This window comes from Aquarana catesbeiana, linkage group LG02 (genome assembly GCF_042186555.1).
Source record: "Aquarana catesbeiana isolate 2022-GZ linkage group LG02, ASM4218655v1, whole genome shotgun sequence".
In the NCBI taxonomy this organism is placed as follows: Eukaryota; Metazoa; Chordata; class Amphibia; order Anura; family Ranidae; genus Aquarana; species Aquarana catesbeiana.
This window is the reverse complement of record NC_133325.1, coordinates 265,067,567-265,084,032: the sequence shown is the minus strand read 5'-3', so window position 1 is coordinate 265,084,032 and position 16,466 is coordinate 265,067,567. Positions and strand designations below refer to the sequence as shown.

Here is a 16,466-nt window from a genome sequence, read left to right as displayed (position 1 = left end):
GAAAAGGGACGCTATATGTAGGAGACCCAGGGGGAGCCCACTGCTGACACAGAAACATAAAAAAGCCAGATTGGAGTTTGCTAAAACTTGAATGAAAAAATAAAAAACAACAGGGGGCTTGGAGTTTCTCCATAGAGGGAAAGAAAATCCCCGTATTATGCCGCCAAATGGCAGTCAAGTCACTGGCTCACCAATGTGGTGGGGTACCTCAACAACTGGACAGTATATCGGGAAAGCAACAAGGAGTCATAGAGCGACCACTTAAAAAGAACCAGCCACGGTGTTTACTAAATAGACAAAACTTTTTTTGAGATGCAGTTCATTACAAAAAGAGTGGCCAGATTGGCCATACACCCTCCAAACACCAATTTAAAAATAAGTGGACAACGTTGTCACTCAAATATAAAAACTCACACAACAGGGCCCAGACTCATACACATGCATACCGACGGTAACCTATACAGCAATATAGAACACAAGATGAGACCGGGTTAAATCCCATGGTCAGGTCGATGCCTACACATCCAGATTAAAATGGCATCACTGTAACTTAATAAGGGTCAAGGAAGTCCTAAAGATCCACCTGAGCGTGAGTGTGTGACTGGGAGGTAAGTTTGCACTAGCTTGAATGGCATACGAAAGATGGCTAGACTGTATAGTAGTGGACAGGCAAGGCACTCCTCTTCATGAGCCAGGAAACTACAGTCGTTTTGCTCACTGAGTAATTAGGCAGAGTCTAGCCCAGCTGTCTTGCAAAATGAATGACCTTCAATAGTAAAGTTCACACTTGATCACTGTAACGGATAATCTTTATCCTGTGCACATTACAGCAAAACAGCAGCTATGCAGTGTCTGGGTAATATTCCTCTAGGTTTATGTATACCTCTGGTAGTGCAAAATGCTGCTGAGTGGTCAAAGTATATATACTGCAAAGTGCTAAAGACGGTAATCCAGGAGTGAGCCATGGCACTTAGTAAAGTCCAGTACTCATGCTGTAGCAATATTTAAGCAAGAGAGTCTGCTAGTAGCTAAATAGCCACAGCATGGATCAGTCAACGATGGAATTTGTAGGGCAAAACAATGCAATACAGTGCAGGTGCGTCTGTGTCTTCAGACTCTGCATATCACTTAAAAGCAGATACAAGCAATGTCAGACAGTATACGGCTATATCGCCGATACTGTCAAGATGAAAAGTAAAAGTCTGCCCAAAGGCTCTCACCACTCTGGGTTACTGCAGGATGTCAACGCTGGAGTTCCATACCTGTCCGTTGGGGCAGCAAATGTCTCACAAATGTCTTTGCCAAAACTTACCTCGGGAAGCCAAATTATTTTGGGGCTTTTTGGTAAAGCCTATCATTCTACTGTTTTCAGAAAAATAAATGAGGCCTTTTAAAGAAAAGAATACAGTCCCTACAGTCAAACATGGTGTGGAGGTTCACTGATGCTTTGCTGCTTTAAGCACTGGATGTCTTGACCATGTGTATGCATTATGAAATCTGAAGACTATAAAAGAACTCTGGGGTGCAATGTAGGGCCCATTGTCAGAAAGTTAGGTTTTTGTCAGAGATCATGGGTCTTGCAGCAGAACAACGACCCAAAGCACATGTCAAAAAGCACCCAGAAATGGTTTAAGACAAAGCGTGGAGAGTACTGAACTGGCCAGCAATGAGTCCAAATCCTAAACCTAAATCCCATAGAGCACCTGTGGAGAGATCTCGAAACAGCAGTTGGGAGAAATAACCCTTCCAATCTGAGAGACCTGGAGCAGTTGATGAAAGAAGAGTGGTCCAAAATTCCAGTAGCGAGGTGCAATAAACTCATTGATTTTTACAGGAAGCAATTGATTTCAGTTATTTTTTCTAAGGGGTGTGCTACCAAATCTTAAATTGAGGGTGACAATTTTGTCCAGTCCATTTTTGGAGTTTTACGTGGAATGTGTCAGATTTGGCTTTTTGTTTCTCCGATTTTTTGTGTCATACCAATACAAACAAAAGAAATAAACATGAGAATGCCTAAACATTTGTAATTGCAACATCTTGCTCGGTGAAATGGTGCATTATCTGATAGAAGTGCAGGGGTGCCAATATTTTTGGCCATAACTGTATATCATAAATAAAAAAAAACTGAAATGTGTGCAAAGTCTGGTCCAGCTGTGCATAGAAGCCAATCAGCTTTTAAGTTTTATTGTCAAAGCTTAATTGAACAAGCTGAAGTTGGAATCCGATTGGCTACCATGCACAGCTGCACCAGATTAGGAGGGCTCCAGTTTTAGTAAATCTCCCCCCCATGTGTCTTTCTAAAGGCAGAATTATGTTGCCATACATTTTAATACAGCAGAATTTATATTTAGTTTATCTTCAGCACAAAAATGCAGTTTGTGCAAAACAAAAACACACTGACTAAAAAGTGCATGTCGTAAGTAAAATAACAAACACATGAGATGTTGCTGCCTTTACCATTCATTAGGTTAGTGAACATAAAATTAATAATGTGTGGTTTTTAAATTAAGATTTAGCATGTCACATATTGCAGCACTGTTGCTCCTAATGTGTGAAGTACATGACATGTTTGTGTATGTTTTCAGGTTTAACTGTGGCTACCATCATATTTGGGATTCTGCGTAGCGTGCTAGTGTTTCAAGTCCTTGTTTCTGCTGCTCAGGCTTTGCACAACCAAATGTTCCAGTCACTCCTACGTGCACCAGTGTTGTTTTTCGACAGGAACCCAATTGGTAAGTTTGTACCCTGTGTTTTTTTGTGAATTTAACTGCACAGTAAAGAAAATTGAACTGTAGGCAAATGGCTAAATACACAGCTATATACTGTATTGTATTTCTCCTTCATTGAGGGACACAGGAAGACTTATACCTTTGGGTTATACTGTTGCCTACAAAATGTGGGATGCTGGCCAACAAAAAAACTTTAGGCCAGTCCAGGACAACCCCTCCCACTACCAGCATGCCTCAGTTTTTTCTTCTGTCTTAGGAGGATGCACTTTGTCTCTTCAGCTCTGTTGTGTTAAGACTATTTTTTTTTGCTAGCACCTTTTTTTAGTGGGATTTTTTTCTTTTGTCAACATTCTTTACATTGCTGCTGGACCATGTGAGTGCTCTTGATTTGTGTTTCACCATCTGTAGGTTGACTCAGACAGGCCATAACTCAAGGCACTATCTCTACCTGATCTGCCAGTACATGTTGGGCTTTTCAGGTCAAGCAACTGTTTCCCAGATTTGCAAAGTTTCCTGGTCTTCTGCTCACACCTTCTCCAAGTTCTGCTTGGTGGACGTTGTGACCTCATCTGATGGCAGCTTTGGGCATAAGCTCCTTTGGTGGCTCTTTGAACTGCAGGCTGTTGTTTCCTTTGGTCTGTTAGCGGTTGTTTGTTCTTTTACCCACCCAGCAGTTGGACTTCTGTTAGACACCCCAACAGTTTAGGACTTCCTATGTCCCTCACTGAATAAGAAACCAAATAGGATTTTTTGTTCTCACCATAAAATACTTTACTTGGAGTCCATTTAGGGACATGGGTCCCACTCCTCTATGTATATTTTCATACTCTCAGTACTGCTTTTGTTAGTGGGAGTGGGTATCCTGTGTTTGCCTACCGTGTTTTGTTTGGCAATCTTCAATCCTTTTGTCGACTGCAGTATAAACAGAAGGTTTAAGACTTCCTGTCAACTGCGAGAAAAGGATTTTCCGTGAGTACTAAAAATCCTATATTTATTTCCAGCAGTTAAACAGTACAGCTAGGTTTCCTCTCTGCCCAGCCTATGATCATGCACCTTGTCTGCTGTTGTGCTTGCAGCACACCTTATTGGCTCAGATTGTTGACCCTCCCTGTCCCAGTCTGAATGCTACTGTTCAGGTGAATAAAAGTGGTTTCTATTTCTGTGTCTGATCCCATTGGGGACATTTTCCATCACTTCCTATCCCACCCATGCAAGAAATGAGGGGTGTGGTAGTCACTGAGACAGAAAAGCTTAGACAGCAAATTAAACATTATCAGATGTTCTAGCTTCCTTTATCTTAATTGTTTATCTTAATCGTACAGTACAGGACACAGGCTGGATATTCTATTATGGACTCTAGTTTATAGACTGCAGCCTTTAGGTGATTGGACACTGGCAAAGCTTTTGGACATGCCTGCCCATGCCCTGTGAATGGCCCTGCAGCCTCCTGGGACCTGTGACATGTCCCAAGAGGCTGCGGGCGGGGTCCAAACCTCCACTTGGATTGCCTAGGTGATCCTGGAGGATAGCAGCTGGTACATCTCACAACCAGTTACCTGCAACCCCACCCCCCCCCAAAATAAAGAGTGTACAAACTTTGAAGAGAAAAAGGGGAGGAGGCAGAAAAGCAGAACTTCCCTTTTAAGGTTGAAGTTCTGCTTTAACTAGTTCCTATTTTCTTTGAATTCTTTGAAATCAAATTTTCCTTCAACTCTTCGCTGCCTTCTACTATAACAATAGAAATCCTGCATCTGGATTGGCACAAACTCAGTAATACCTTAGGAACCGTACCCAGACCCTGCGCTGTGGGGATGGCCTGTAATACTGCTTTGGGCACTTAGTGCTAAGAATGTAGTTGTCCAGGGCCATGGACCATTCCTATGGTTCTCAGAACCTGAAGACCCCTTTGCGGGTATGCCCAGCACTGCACTTTTACCACCACTTTCGCCTAAAGCCCTTGTAAGGTACTCAGGCCCTTCCTCCCGCATTTTAACATGAGGACTTCGCTATAGGATGGTCGACACCTAGGTTCCTGTGCACACTTCAATGGACAAGCTTACCTTATTTCCACATCCTACTCCGCGAGTACCCCACAGCGGAAAACCATCACTGATATCAGTAGTGGTAACCAAGCGCAAGGGAACCGTAGCAAAAACTCAGACAAACATCCGCACTAATGTTGGACTGCAAAAGCATTCAGACTACTTGGAGTGATGTTGCATCCTTTGCACTACAGCAAGACCTGTTTTCAACATGGGTCTTTGCGTCCGATTTTAACTCGATCCCAGGCACACAAGTGGTCTATCTGACCAAGGCAGAGTTCTCTGCAACTATGTCAGAATTTCTTGGACTACTGACGTCCTTAATTCAGCCATCACTGTCCAGAGCCCAAACATGCCATGCTTCTTTTCCACCCTCATATTCTCTACCAGAAACGAAACTACCTCCAGAGGTAGACATTGAAAACTTCAAAGAAAACCTGGAGGCATTGTTAGAGGAGACCTCAGAGAATTTCACACCGCCAGCTTCCCATACACCTGCTATAGCTTCATGCAATATGCTAGCCAATGCTCGCTTCTGCTATGTGCAAAAGCCTTGATGTAGTCACTCTCACATTCTCTTCAAGCTCGCCATGCCCCTCTGAGTACTACAGACGTGCATAGCTTAAAAAGATATTTTCCATTCATGAACAAAAATGGGCAATTTGTGATAATTGGGTTTCTCCTGAAAAGGTTTTCACCTCTTTAGAGAATCCTTGTCGGGTTATATCCAGTGGAAAAAGAATTACCTAAAAAGTGACCTGTTCCAGTCTTAGACCCTGCTATCTCAGTTATAAACAAACATCTTACTGTGCCTAAAGATGATGTTCCTTCAGTTAAGGATTCTACAGACAGAAAATTTTAGATGCTCCTAAAAACTCTGTTTACTCTTGTAGGTCCAGACCTGCAACCAGTTATTGCTGCAATTTATGTCTGTCAAACTGTAGCTATCTAGGGTCGGGTGATGAACACTGAACTAGATCCTGTCTTTCAAGACCAAACTCTGGTGTTACACTTACAAACACTGCCTTCCATCTTACTTTTGTGTCATGGCTTGTTCTTGTGTATCAACACAGACATTTGCAGCATGGCTTCCTATTTTTGTCCATATGCATAGAATCTTATGGCTGAAAGCCTGGTCAGCTGAAACTCCCTGGAAAAAAGCACGTTGCTCTTTTGCCATTTGAAGGAAGACATCTCTTTGGTGTGGCAGTTGATAAGTTAAAGGATATTACTGGAGGAAAGGTCCTTCCCCTCACAGCAGAAGGCTTCTTCAGGGGTTTCCATGTCCTCAAATTGCAGAGCGCCACACTGCTTCCTTTAAGCTTCAAAGCTTCAAAGCCAAATATCAGTCCTACCTTTTGGCAAAAGACTTGGAACACAAAGCCCACCAAGTTTTCCACATGGCCTACACCACAATGAAGAGGCATCCTAACTCCTAAGAGTGTGTGTGTTGGTGGGGTGGGGGGGGGGGGGGTCATTTACAGTTTGCATTCCTCTGGGTCACAGATATCCCAGACTTATAGGTTTAATGGTGGTTTTAATGGGATACAAAATAGTTTCCATATTTACACCCTCATCATTTTCTTCTCTCAAGCAAACCAAAATATGCCCAACGATAGTCAGATTTACAGACTTTACTGGACCTTCTCTACTAGCCCAGGGAGTGTTTTTTTCTGGTCCCTCTGAAGGATTCAAAAGATTCAGTTCAAATTTGTTAAGGGTAACAAAACCCAAACGTGGGTATTTGTCCTATCCCAGACCTGAAACCTGGGATAATCATGGAAATCTCCAAGGTCAGTAATTGCCTCTCTGTGACAAGGGGAGTATTTGGCATCAGTGGACATTTAAGACACCTACCTCCATATTCCCATTTAACCACCTCGTTAGTGCTTTCTGTGCTTCTCAGTAGGAGACACACACTTCTAATTTGTCACACTGTCGTTTGGCCTATCTTCTGTACCCAGAGTATTAACAAAGCTGCTTGCCCCTGCTCACTCTCTTAGGAACTCCGGACAACCAGGTTACCAGTTAAATAGATAAACATTTTCTGAAGGATTCATCTCCCTCACAACTGACTACACATGTCCAACTTTTGGTTGGGTAATTAACTTCCAAAAGTCTTCCTTTCTGCCTTCTTTTCACCTGGAATACGAAGGCCTCCTCCTAGACACAGTCCAGGCTAAAGTTTTCCTTCCAGGAAATAAGCTTCCAAAAGTTTTCCTTTCTGCCTTCTCTTCATCTGGAATACTAGACATAGCCCAGGCAAAATGTTTCCTTCCGGAAAACAAGTTTCTGTCTCTAAGGTCTCATGCTGGGATCTTGACATTCAAAAGAAATACCTTTGAGATTCTCCATGAGAGTCCTAGGCCTCTTGGTCACTTAATTTGAAGCTGTTCCCTTCACACAGTTCCACTCAAGGGCCCTTCAGTACAACATTATGTTGGCCTAAAAAAAACAAAAAAACACTATCGACTTTCCTGTGCTTCTCTCCATTAAAGCAAGGAACTTCCTAGCTCAATGGATTCCAGCCTCACAGGGTAGGGAGGAGTGTTTCAATCTCTCAAAGTTCAGGGACCTGGTCACCCAGGAAGGCAAGGCTCCCTATCAACATCTTGGAGCTCAGAGTAATGAAATTGTCTGTCTGTGCATCACTGGACACCCCTTCTCTATGGACACCCAATTATGGTGCAATTAGATAATTGCCTTTTTATCAATCATCTGTGGGGGATCAGGAGTAAGACAGCCTTAAGTAAGTCTTATCATCTTGTGAGTGGAAAGCACTGTTCAGCAATCTCTGCTTTTTAGCAGTTGTTGGTCCTCAGTCATCACTGCCTGGACCAATGGCTCCATTCAGGTTAAAATATGCCTTCCCTCCAATGGGGATTCTTCCTAGACTGCTTGGCAAAATAGAGGATAAGAGAAAGTCGTGATTCTCATTGCACCAAACTGGTTCAGAATTACCTGGTACACAGACTAAATATTCTAGGGGATGACCCATTACCTCTTCAAAACACGCCAGGCCTGCTGTCTCAGGGCCCACTGTACAATCCTGCTTTTTATTCACTGATTTTAACACTATGGCTGTTGAAGGCCAGGTCTTGAAAGACAGGGGTATATCTGGCTCTGTCATTCCCACATTATTCAATAATGTTATTACATTATTCAATAAGCCATTACTGCATCTGGAGATCCTTTTTCGTTTGGTGAAACACAGGCATTTCAAAAACTTTTAGCTTCACTCTCATTTGTAAAAAAAACCTTTTTATTCATTGCGTCACACAGATCAGACCCCCATTACAGCATCTTGTGCTTCCTTGGGACGGGGATCTCAATATGTTTCTTTCTGCCCAACAAGCATTCCACCTCAATGTAGACATTGGCCTTCCTTCTTTTTGCATTTCTCCTAAGCATCCCAAGGAAATTTCCTTCCATTGTTTGGATCTAGTCAGAGTCTACCTGAAATCCACAGCCTCTATCCGAATAAGGTATTCTCCTCCTTTTTTGTCTTGCCATCAATGTCTTGGAAAAAAAAACAATTTCAAAGTCCACTATAGCTAGATAAGACAACTCATTGTAAGAGTTTATGCAATAAAGGATAAAGTATTTCCAGTATTCTGACAGGCTCACTGCAACCGATTGGTGTTGGTTTCCTGGGCATTCCAACATCGAGTCTGTTGGTAAGGATTTTATAAGGCTGCCATCTAGTCCTCAGTTTCACATTCTCCTAAGTTCTACCAGGTTGATGTCCAGGGCTCTAGAGTTGGGTCCTTGACCCTTATCTGCATTGTTGGGCCCATTGACACTATTCTGTTTGCCTTGTTGTTTCCCACCATTATGTTTCATTGCAGCCTCACAAGACCCAACTATATGGCTTTATATCATCTCAGTCAGGGTGCTGGACTGTCAGGGAAGCAGAGCAATGGTACAGAATCCCAGGCAGGGTGTTACACAGGGAAAGAAAAAATTAAAATACAGCTAAGGGGAAGAAAAAAAACAGCAGCAGAACATCCACACAGACTCCCTCAGATCCGAAAGATCCGAAAGATTCCTTTCCGGGAACCTATCAAAACTTCAAAAGTTGCTATGGGGGACGTGGAGAATTCCCACCCCTCGGACGACCCCTGGCATCCAATCATCCTGAAGCCTCAGTAGGAGTAGTGAAGAAATAGACTTTCCCATTATCCACAATGCACAGCTTAGCAGGATATAACCTACTGTAAATCAAATTCAGCTCCCTAAGGCGCTTCTTCACTGGCTGAAAAGAGGCCCTCTGTTTTTAAGTGGCAGCTGAGAAGTCAGGATAAATGGAAATCCAATTGCCATTGAACTTCAGCTCGGGGCCCATCCGGGCCCCTTTCAGAATATTCTCCCGGTCATGGAAATGCAAGATCTTTGCTACCATAGGTCAGGGAATTGCCAACCGAATGTTATTTCTTCTCAAGCGGTCTTCCATGCTGGCCATCTTTAAAGTGTGCTCAGAAAGGGTTTTCTTTGCCACCTGCACAGCAGTGTCCAGAGGTCTTGCAGTATCTTCCAGAGAGGCAATACAATGATCCGTAGCCTGAGCCTTTTCCCTGAGTTTCTGCATATCGCGTTTCATGAATGAGAACTCCATTTTAAGTTCCCCAAAATGATCGACAAGTTTTTGTTCTGGCATCCCAGTATGACCACCATAATCTGTGTCAGGACAGTTCATCCTCCTCCTCCCCCCTGCCAGCTCTACTTATGTGGGTATCCAGCCTGTCCAGAGATCTCCCTCTGCATTGTAAATGAGCCCTCTGAGGTCTGGGACTCAGCCAGCATCTCTCCCACCAGACCGGGTGAGCAGCCTCCACAGTTCTCTGCAGAGGTGGCCATTCTTCCTCCTCCTCCCGATCACTGGCGCCATCATGAGAGCCCCTGGCAAAGTGGGCCAGCTGTTCTCCTGGTGTTTTGGGCCAGGGTGGCCGTATTTGACCATCCTCAGAGGTGCCCGTGAGATCCCTGCACACATACCCAACAGTCCAGAGCAAAAATCAAGCATTTTGCTCACAGGATCAATGCAAAATCAAAAGCCTACAACGGAGCTCTGTCCCTGCGATCCTCACAAGCATGCGTGCCGGCTCCGTCCCCCCGCCCAGGGCCTATGAATATCTTGCCTGTGTCCTCTACAATTTAAAATAAAAGGAATTTTGATTTACCTGTAAATCCATATCTTACATTATAAAACAGGAATCAGGCCACCCCCCCCCCCTATCTGTTTCTGTATTACTCGGCTTTATACAGTATCTCACAAACAAAAGTGAGTACACCCCTCACATTTTTGTAAATATTTTATCCTATCTTTTCATGTGACAACACAGAAGAAATGACACTTTGCTACAATGTAAAGTAGTGAGTGTACATCTTGTATAACAGTGTAAATTTGTTGTCCCCTCAAAAAACATCAGCACACAGCCATTAATGTCTAAACCGCTGGCAACAAAAGTGAGTACAACCCTAAGTGAAAATGTCCAAATTGGGCCCAAAGTGTCAATATTTTGTGTGGTCACAATTATTTTCCAGCACTGCTTTAACCTTCTTGGGCATAGAGTTCACCAGAGCTTCACAGGTTGCCACAGGAGTCCTCTTCCACTCCTCCATGAAGACATCATGGAGCTGGTGGATGTTAGAGACCTTGCACTCCACCACCTTCCGTTTAAGGATGTCCCACAGATGCTCAATAGAGTTTAGGTCTGGAGACATGCTTGGCCAGTCCATCACCTTTACCCTCGACTTCTTTAGCAAGGCAGTGTTCGTCTTGGAGGTGTGTTTGGGGCCGTTATCATGTTGGAATACTGCCATGCGGCCTAGTCTCTGAAGGGAGGGGATCATGATCTGCTTCAGTATGTGACAGTTCATGTTGGCATTCATGGTTCCCTCAATGAACTATAGCTCCCCAGTGCCGGCAGCACTCATGCAGCCCCAGACCATGACACTCCCACCACCATGCTTGACTGTAGCCAAGACACACTTGTCTTTGTACTCCTCACCTGGTTGCCATCACACACGCATGACACCGTCTGAACCAAATAAGTTTATCTTGGTCTCATCAGACCACAGGACATGGTTCCGGTAATCCATATACTTAGTCTGCTTGTCTTCAGCAAACTGATTGCGGGCTTTCTTGTGCATCATCTTTAGAAGAGGCTTCCTTCTGGGACAACAGCCATGCAGACCAATTTGATGCAGTGTGCGGCGTATGATCTTAGCACTGACAGGTTGACTCCCCACCCCTTCAACCTCTGCAGCAATGCTAGCAGCACTCATACGTCTATTTCCCAGAGACAACCTCTGGATATGACGCTGAGTAAGTGCATTTAACTTCATTGGTCGACCATGGCGAGGCCTGTTCTGAGTGGAACCTGTCCTGTTAAACTGCTGTATGGCCTTGGCGACCGTGCTGCAGCTCAGTTTCAGGGTCTTGGCAATCTTCTTATAGCCTAGGCCATCTTTATGTAGAGCAACAATTCTTTTTTTCAGATCCTCAGAGAGCTCTTTGCCATGAGGTGCCATGTTGAACTTCCAGTGACCAGTATGAGAGAGGTAGAGCGATAACACCAAATTGAGACCTTGTAACACTAACGAGTCACATGACATCGGGGAGAGAAAATGGCTAATTGGGCCCAATTTGAACATTTTCACTTAGGGGTGTACTCACTTTTGTTGCCAGCGGTTTAGACATTAATGGCTGTGCGTTGAGTTATTTTGAGGGGACAGCAAATTTACACTGTTATACAAGATGTACACTCACTACTTTACATTGTAGCAAAGTGCCATTTCTTCAGTGTTGTCACATGAAAAGGTATAATAAAATATTTACAAAAATGTGAGGAGTGTACTCACTTTTGTGAGATACTGTATACACCTAATGTGTTGCGCTGTTATGCACACATAAAATTTGCAAAACACTATTGTGTCAGAAAATAAAAGTTCTAATATAAAGTCCAATATAAAATAATCCACTTGTGAAAAAGTGATGATGCATATATCCACTTGTTAAAAAACATATATCCACTTGTTAAAAAATTACCACCATCACGGCTCGCATAAGCTGTGCATCACAGAGCATAAGACCCCCGCATTACAGAGGTATGATCAAGCTTGCAATAAAATCATCCGATCTGGTGGCTCAGAAACTCACAGCATGGAGCTTGCAATGAAATCATCTGGTCTGATAACTCAAAAACTCTCGCAGCATGGAGGGTAAAGCTCTTTAACAAATATTCAACCCTATGTGGAACAATCTCAGGCAAGAGCAAGGAGAAGAGGGAACCCCATAGTGTAGTATGCTAAAAAAGGTTTTATTAAAATGTGCATAATATACTCACAGAAGCAATAGTAATCTAGGCATGGAATACAAACGGCACTGCTGGACCTCGCCAGCATGATGACATCACCGCTAGGGCCCCACACTTAGGTTGAAAAATGACACAAGTCCATCTAGTTCAACCAATAAACACTAATGTGTTTAGTTCAAAAGAATGTCCTCCGAAGGTTGCCGTAAATTACACTGCATTAATTGCAAAAAAATTAGGTATGGGGGTAAGGTTATGGGGGTATGCCCAAGGGGAACATGTCCAAAAGCTTTGCCACTGTCCAGTCACCTGAAGGTAGCAGTCTATTGCCCATGATCCATGAATATCCAACTTGTATCCTATAGACCCCTTTCACAGGCGGTTTTCAGGCGTTTTAGCGCTAGAAATAGCGCCTAAAAAAAACGCCTCCCATTCATTTCAGTGTGACTTTTCACACCCAGATGGTGCGCTTGCAGGACGTTACGAAAAGTCCTGCAAGCATCATCTTTGGGGCGGTTTGGGAGCGCTGTATTTAAAAATTTTTTTTTTTTTCATTTAAATTTTTTATTGTGTGCACCAGTAAGGACAAAACAAATCCAGTATTGAAATATGGTACAGTAAGAATAGGCTGTTGTACAAAACTTATAAGAAAGTAGCATCGTCTGTTAGGTATATAGCCAGTAGGATGATATCAACATAACACCACAACTGCATTAGACTGAATTAAAATGTAACAGTGTAAGGCACTACTATTGCCGAGAAACTGATGTACACGGACAAATTTTCCAATAGGACAAAGAAGACATTACATCACAGAGGTTAGCAGACAAGAAGGTAAGAGTAAACAGAAAAATAACCAAAACCGGCTCAAAAGTGAAAGGCAGAAAATGAACATGAAAACCTAGGGGAGGTGGGGGGAGAAGAAAAAAAAAAAAACGGGAAGAAAAGGGGGTGTTGTTAGAGCAAATGGTTAAGGACACATGCACAGTCAGTTGCTCCACTGAGGAGGCCACAAATTGTTCCTCTTTTTGTGTTAACATGGCTGTTAATTGTTTCATCAGGTTCATTTCATTCACCACAGCTGTCCACTGACCAATTGAAGGTGGTTCCCAGCATTTCCATGTGTGCGGTATACATAAGGGAGTGCTGTATTTAGCGTTCCCAAAATGCCCTGCCATTGAAATGAATAGGCAGCTCTTCCAAAGTGCCTGAAAAGCTCTTCGAAAGCGCTTCAGCATGGGCACTTTTAACCCCTTCTTTGGGGGTTAAAAGTGTCCTGCTAGCAACTGAAAAGCAGTGCAAAAGTGTTGCTTAAACTGCTGTAAAGCGACGCTAAGCAAGCGGCGCTTTCAGTGTAAAAGCAGCCATACTGTACTCTAAACTATGGAAATTACAGGTAATTATCTCTGTTGGAGAGGTTTTCCATTGCTTCTTGTGCTGACAGGAATTAGGGGAAGATCTTCCCAATGGCATAGGAATTCCACCTCTGCTTCTGCCTTGTGTCCTACTAAAACTAATACTGTGGGGCTTATTTATATACAGTGAATAAAAGAGAATCTGAATTAAATTAATAGTTGTTGCCCATAAAGACCAATTTAAATTTTTAGTTTGTTTCCATAAAATAAATAATCGGGAAACCTGATTGGTTGCTCTTATTTTCTGTTATGTATATTAAACAACTAAAAGACCAATTATTTTTATATAATTGCCTTGCAATGTTTAACCACTTAAGGGCCGAGCCTCTTTTTGAGATGTGTTGTTTACAAGTTAAAAACAGTTTTTTTTTTTGCTAGAAAATGACTTAGAACCCCCAAACATTATACATTTTGTTTCTAACGCCATATAGAATAAAATGGTGTTGCAATACTTTCTGTCACCCCGTATTTGCGCAGCGGTCTTACAAGCGCTTTTTTTAATTAAAAAATAAGACAACAGTAAAGTTAGCCCATTTTTTTTTAGATTGTGAAAGATAATGTTACGCCGAGTAAATTGATACCCAACATGTCATGCTTCAAAATTGCACCCGCTCGTGGAATGGTGACAAACTTTTACCCTTAAAAATCTCCATAGGCAACGTTTAAAAAATTGTACAGGTTGCATGTTGTAAGTTAGAGAAGAGGTCTAGAGCTAGAATTATTGCTCTCGCTCTACCCATCGCGGCGATGCCTCACATGTGTGGTTTGAACACCGTTTTCATATGCGGGAGCTACTCACGTATGCGTTCACTTCTGCACGCAAGCTCGGCTGGATGGGGCGCGTTTAAAAAATAATTTTTTTTTCTTATTTATTTTACCTTTTTTTTATTTTTACACTGTTTTTATAAAAAAAAAAAATTGTGTCACTTTTATTCCTATTACAAGGAATGTAAATATCCCTTAGAAATAATAGAAAAAATAATAATAGAAAAAAAGCATGACAGGACCTCTTAAATATGAGATCTGGGGTCAAAAAGACCTCAGATCTCATATTTACACTTCAATGCAATAAGAAAAAAAATTGTCTTTTAAAAAAAAAATTGCCCTTTAAGAGCTATAGGCGGAAGTGACGTTTTGACGTTGCTTCCTCCCTGCATTGTTATGAAGACGGGTGGGGGCCATCTTCCTCTCACTCGTCTCCATGTCAAGCAAGGGGAAACATCCAATTGCCTCTGCCGCTGCCGATGGCTCCGCTAAGTGGCGGAGCGCGGCGGGAGGGGAGCCCGCCGCTGATTAAAAGTGATCTCACGGCGAATCCGCGACACACTTATCGGAAACCGGACCACCAACTGAAGAAGAGGATACCGGTGTTATGGCAGCTAGCTGCTGCCATAACAACGATATCCCCCTTCAACGTAAGGACGTACATTGTCGTGCGGCGGTCTCTGCGAATCCGCTGCAGAAACCACTCTTAGCGGAAACCGGACCACCGGCTGAAGAAGAGGATACCGGAGTTATGGCAGTTAGCTGCTGCCCTAACAACGATATCTCTCTTCAAAGTAAGGACGTACATCGTCGTGCGGCGGTCTCTGCGAATCTGCCGCAGAGACCACTCTTATCGGAAACCGGACCACCAGCTAAAGAAGAGGATACCGGGGTTATGGCAGTTAGCTGCTGCCCTAACAACGATATCCCCCTTTAAAGTAAGGAGGTACATCGTCGTGCGGCGGTCTCTGCGAATCTGCCGCAGATACCACTCTTATCGGAAACCGGACCACCAGCTAAAGAAGAGGATACTGGGGTTATGGTAGTTAGCTGCTGCCCTAACAACAATATCCCCCTTCAAAGTAAGGACGTACATTGTCGTGCAGCGGTCTCTGCGAATCCGCTGCGGAGACCACTCTTATCGGAAACCGGACCACCGGCTGAAGAAGAGGATACCGGGGTTATGGCAGCTAGCTGCTGCCATAAAAACAATATCTCCCTTCAAAGTAAGGACGTACATCATCGTGCGGCGGTCCAGAAGTGGTTGTGTGCCAATGTAAGTATACAGTATATTTTACCACTTATTTGAATCCTGCAACTCTCCAGGAGCCTTGTGTATGAATGTTTCATTATTAAAAACGTGTCCGTTCTCTCCCAGCTACTGTGTCCCTTTCAGGCGTGAAAGGGTTGAGTTTGGTGACTGTGAGAACTAATAACACTTCTAAGCACAGAAACTTTGATACATGAGGCCTTTTTTTGTGCAGGTTCAATGGTGTGAAGTGTTCTCTGCTTATAAGGCTCCAGAGTAAAGAATTCTCACTGTCCCTTGAATCCCTGGCCTTTTGTACAGATTGATTATTAACCTCATTTTCTTTCCGCTTTGCTTGAAAGTCTTTGTTGGGCTAAGTGTAATATGTAAATATGCCTTTCATTGGTCTGTTTACTTTACATGCTCCCTTTTGTGTTCCAGTATGTCAACAGGATTGAATATCAAAAATAAATTTGTCACTCTGACCCTTCTATTTTCCTTCTCTTTGCTCAGCTTCGTTGCAGACGTCATGTCACGGAGCTCACCTGAACCCCTCCAGGGTAAAACAGGTTAAAAATAGACAACAAACACAGCAGGAGCTATTTCTTGTTTTAACATGTTGACTTTGTGGCTAATGAGAATTATAAAGAATATTTACGCCAGACCTGTGTTTTGTACGGGCCACTTCAATAACCAAGCAACACGAACAGCACATAATATCATTACACTACCTTTATGGTCACAAAAAAGCATTCTTGGCGTTGCTGGAACTGCTTTGTGTGTTGTGCTCTCTCCAATTAGTATAATTATATAGCAGATTTGTTATTGAATCCCTTAAGCAGGTTTAGTTGCTTTTGTTATTATTGGCTTTGTATATATCTTTTTTTTTAAACAATTCTTTTTAAAGCAGTTACAGCAGGAAATGTTATGATGCATGATCATAGGGTAAC

At 42.9% G+C, this 16,466-nt stretch overlaps 1 protein-coding gene across 2 annotated transcripts in view; it reads left to right on the top strand.

The window, feature by feature from the left end:
- Window positions 1–16,466, top strand: part of ABCC4 (ATP binding cassette subfamily C member 4 (PEL blood group)) — a 627,509-nt gene that overhangs the window by 278,523 nt on the left and 332,520 nt on the right. For both annotated transcript variants that reach the window (XM_073614376.1, XM_073614377.1), the window contains exon 19: window positions 2,586–2,732. In XM_073614376.1, coding sequence (XP_073470477.1) covers window positions 2,586–2,732 — 147 coding nt within the window. The remainder of the gene's footprint in view (window positions 1–2,585; window positions 2,733–16,466) is intronic.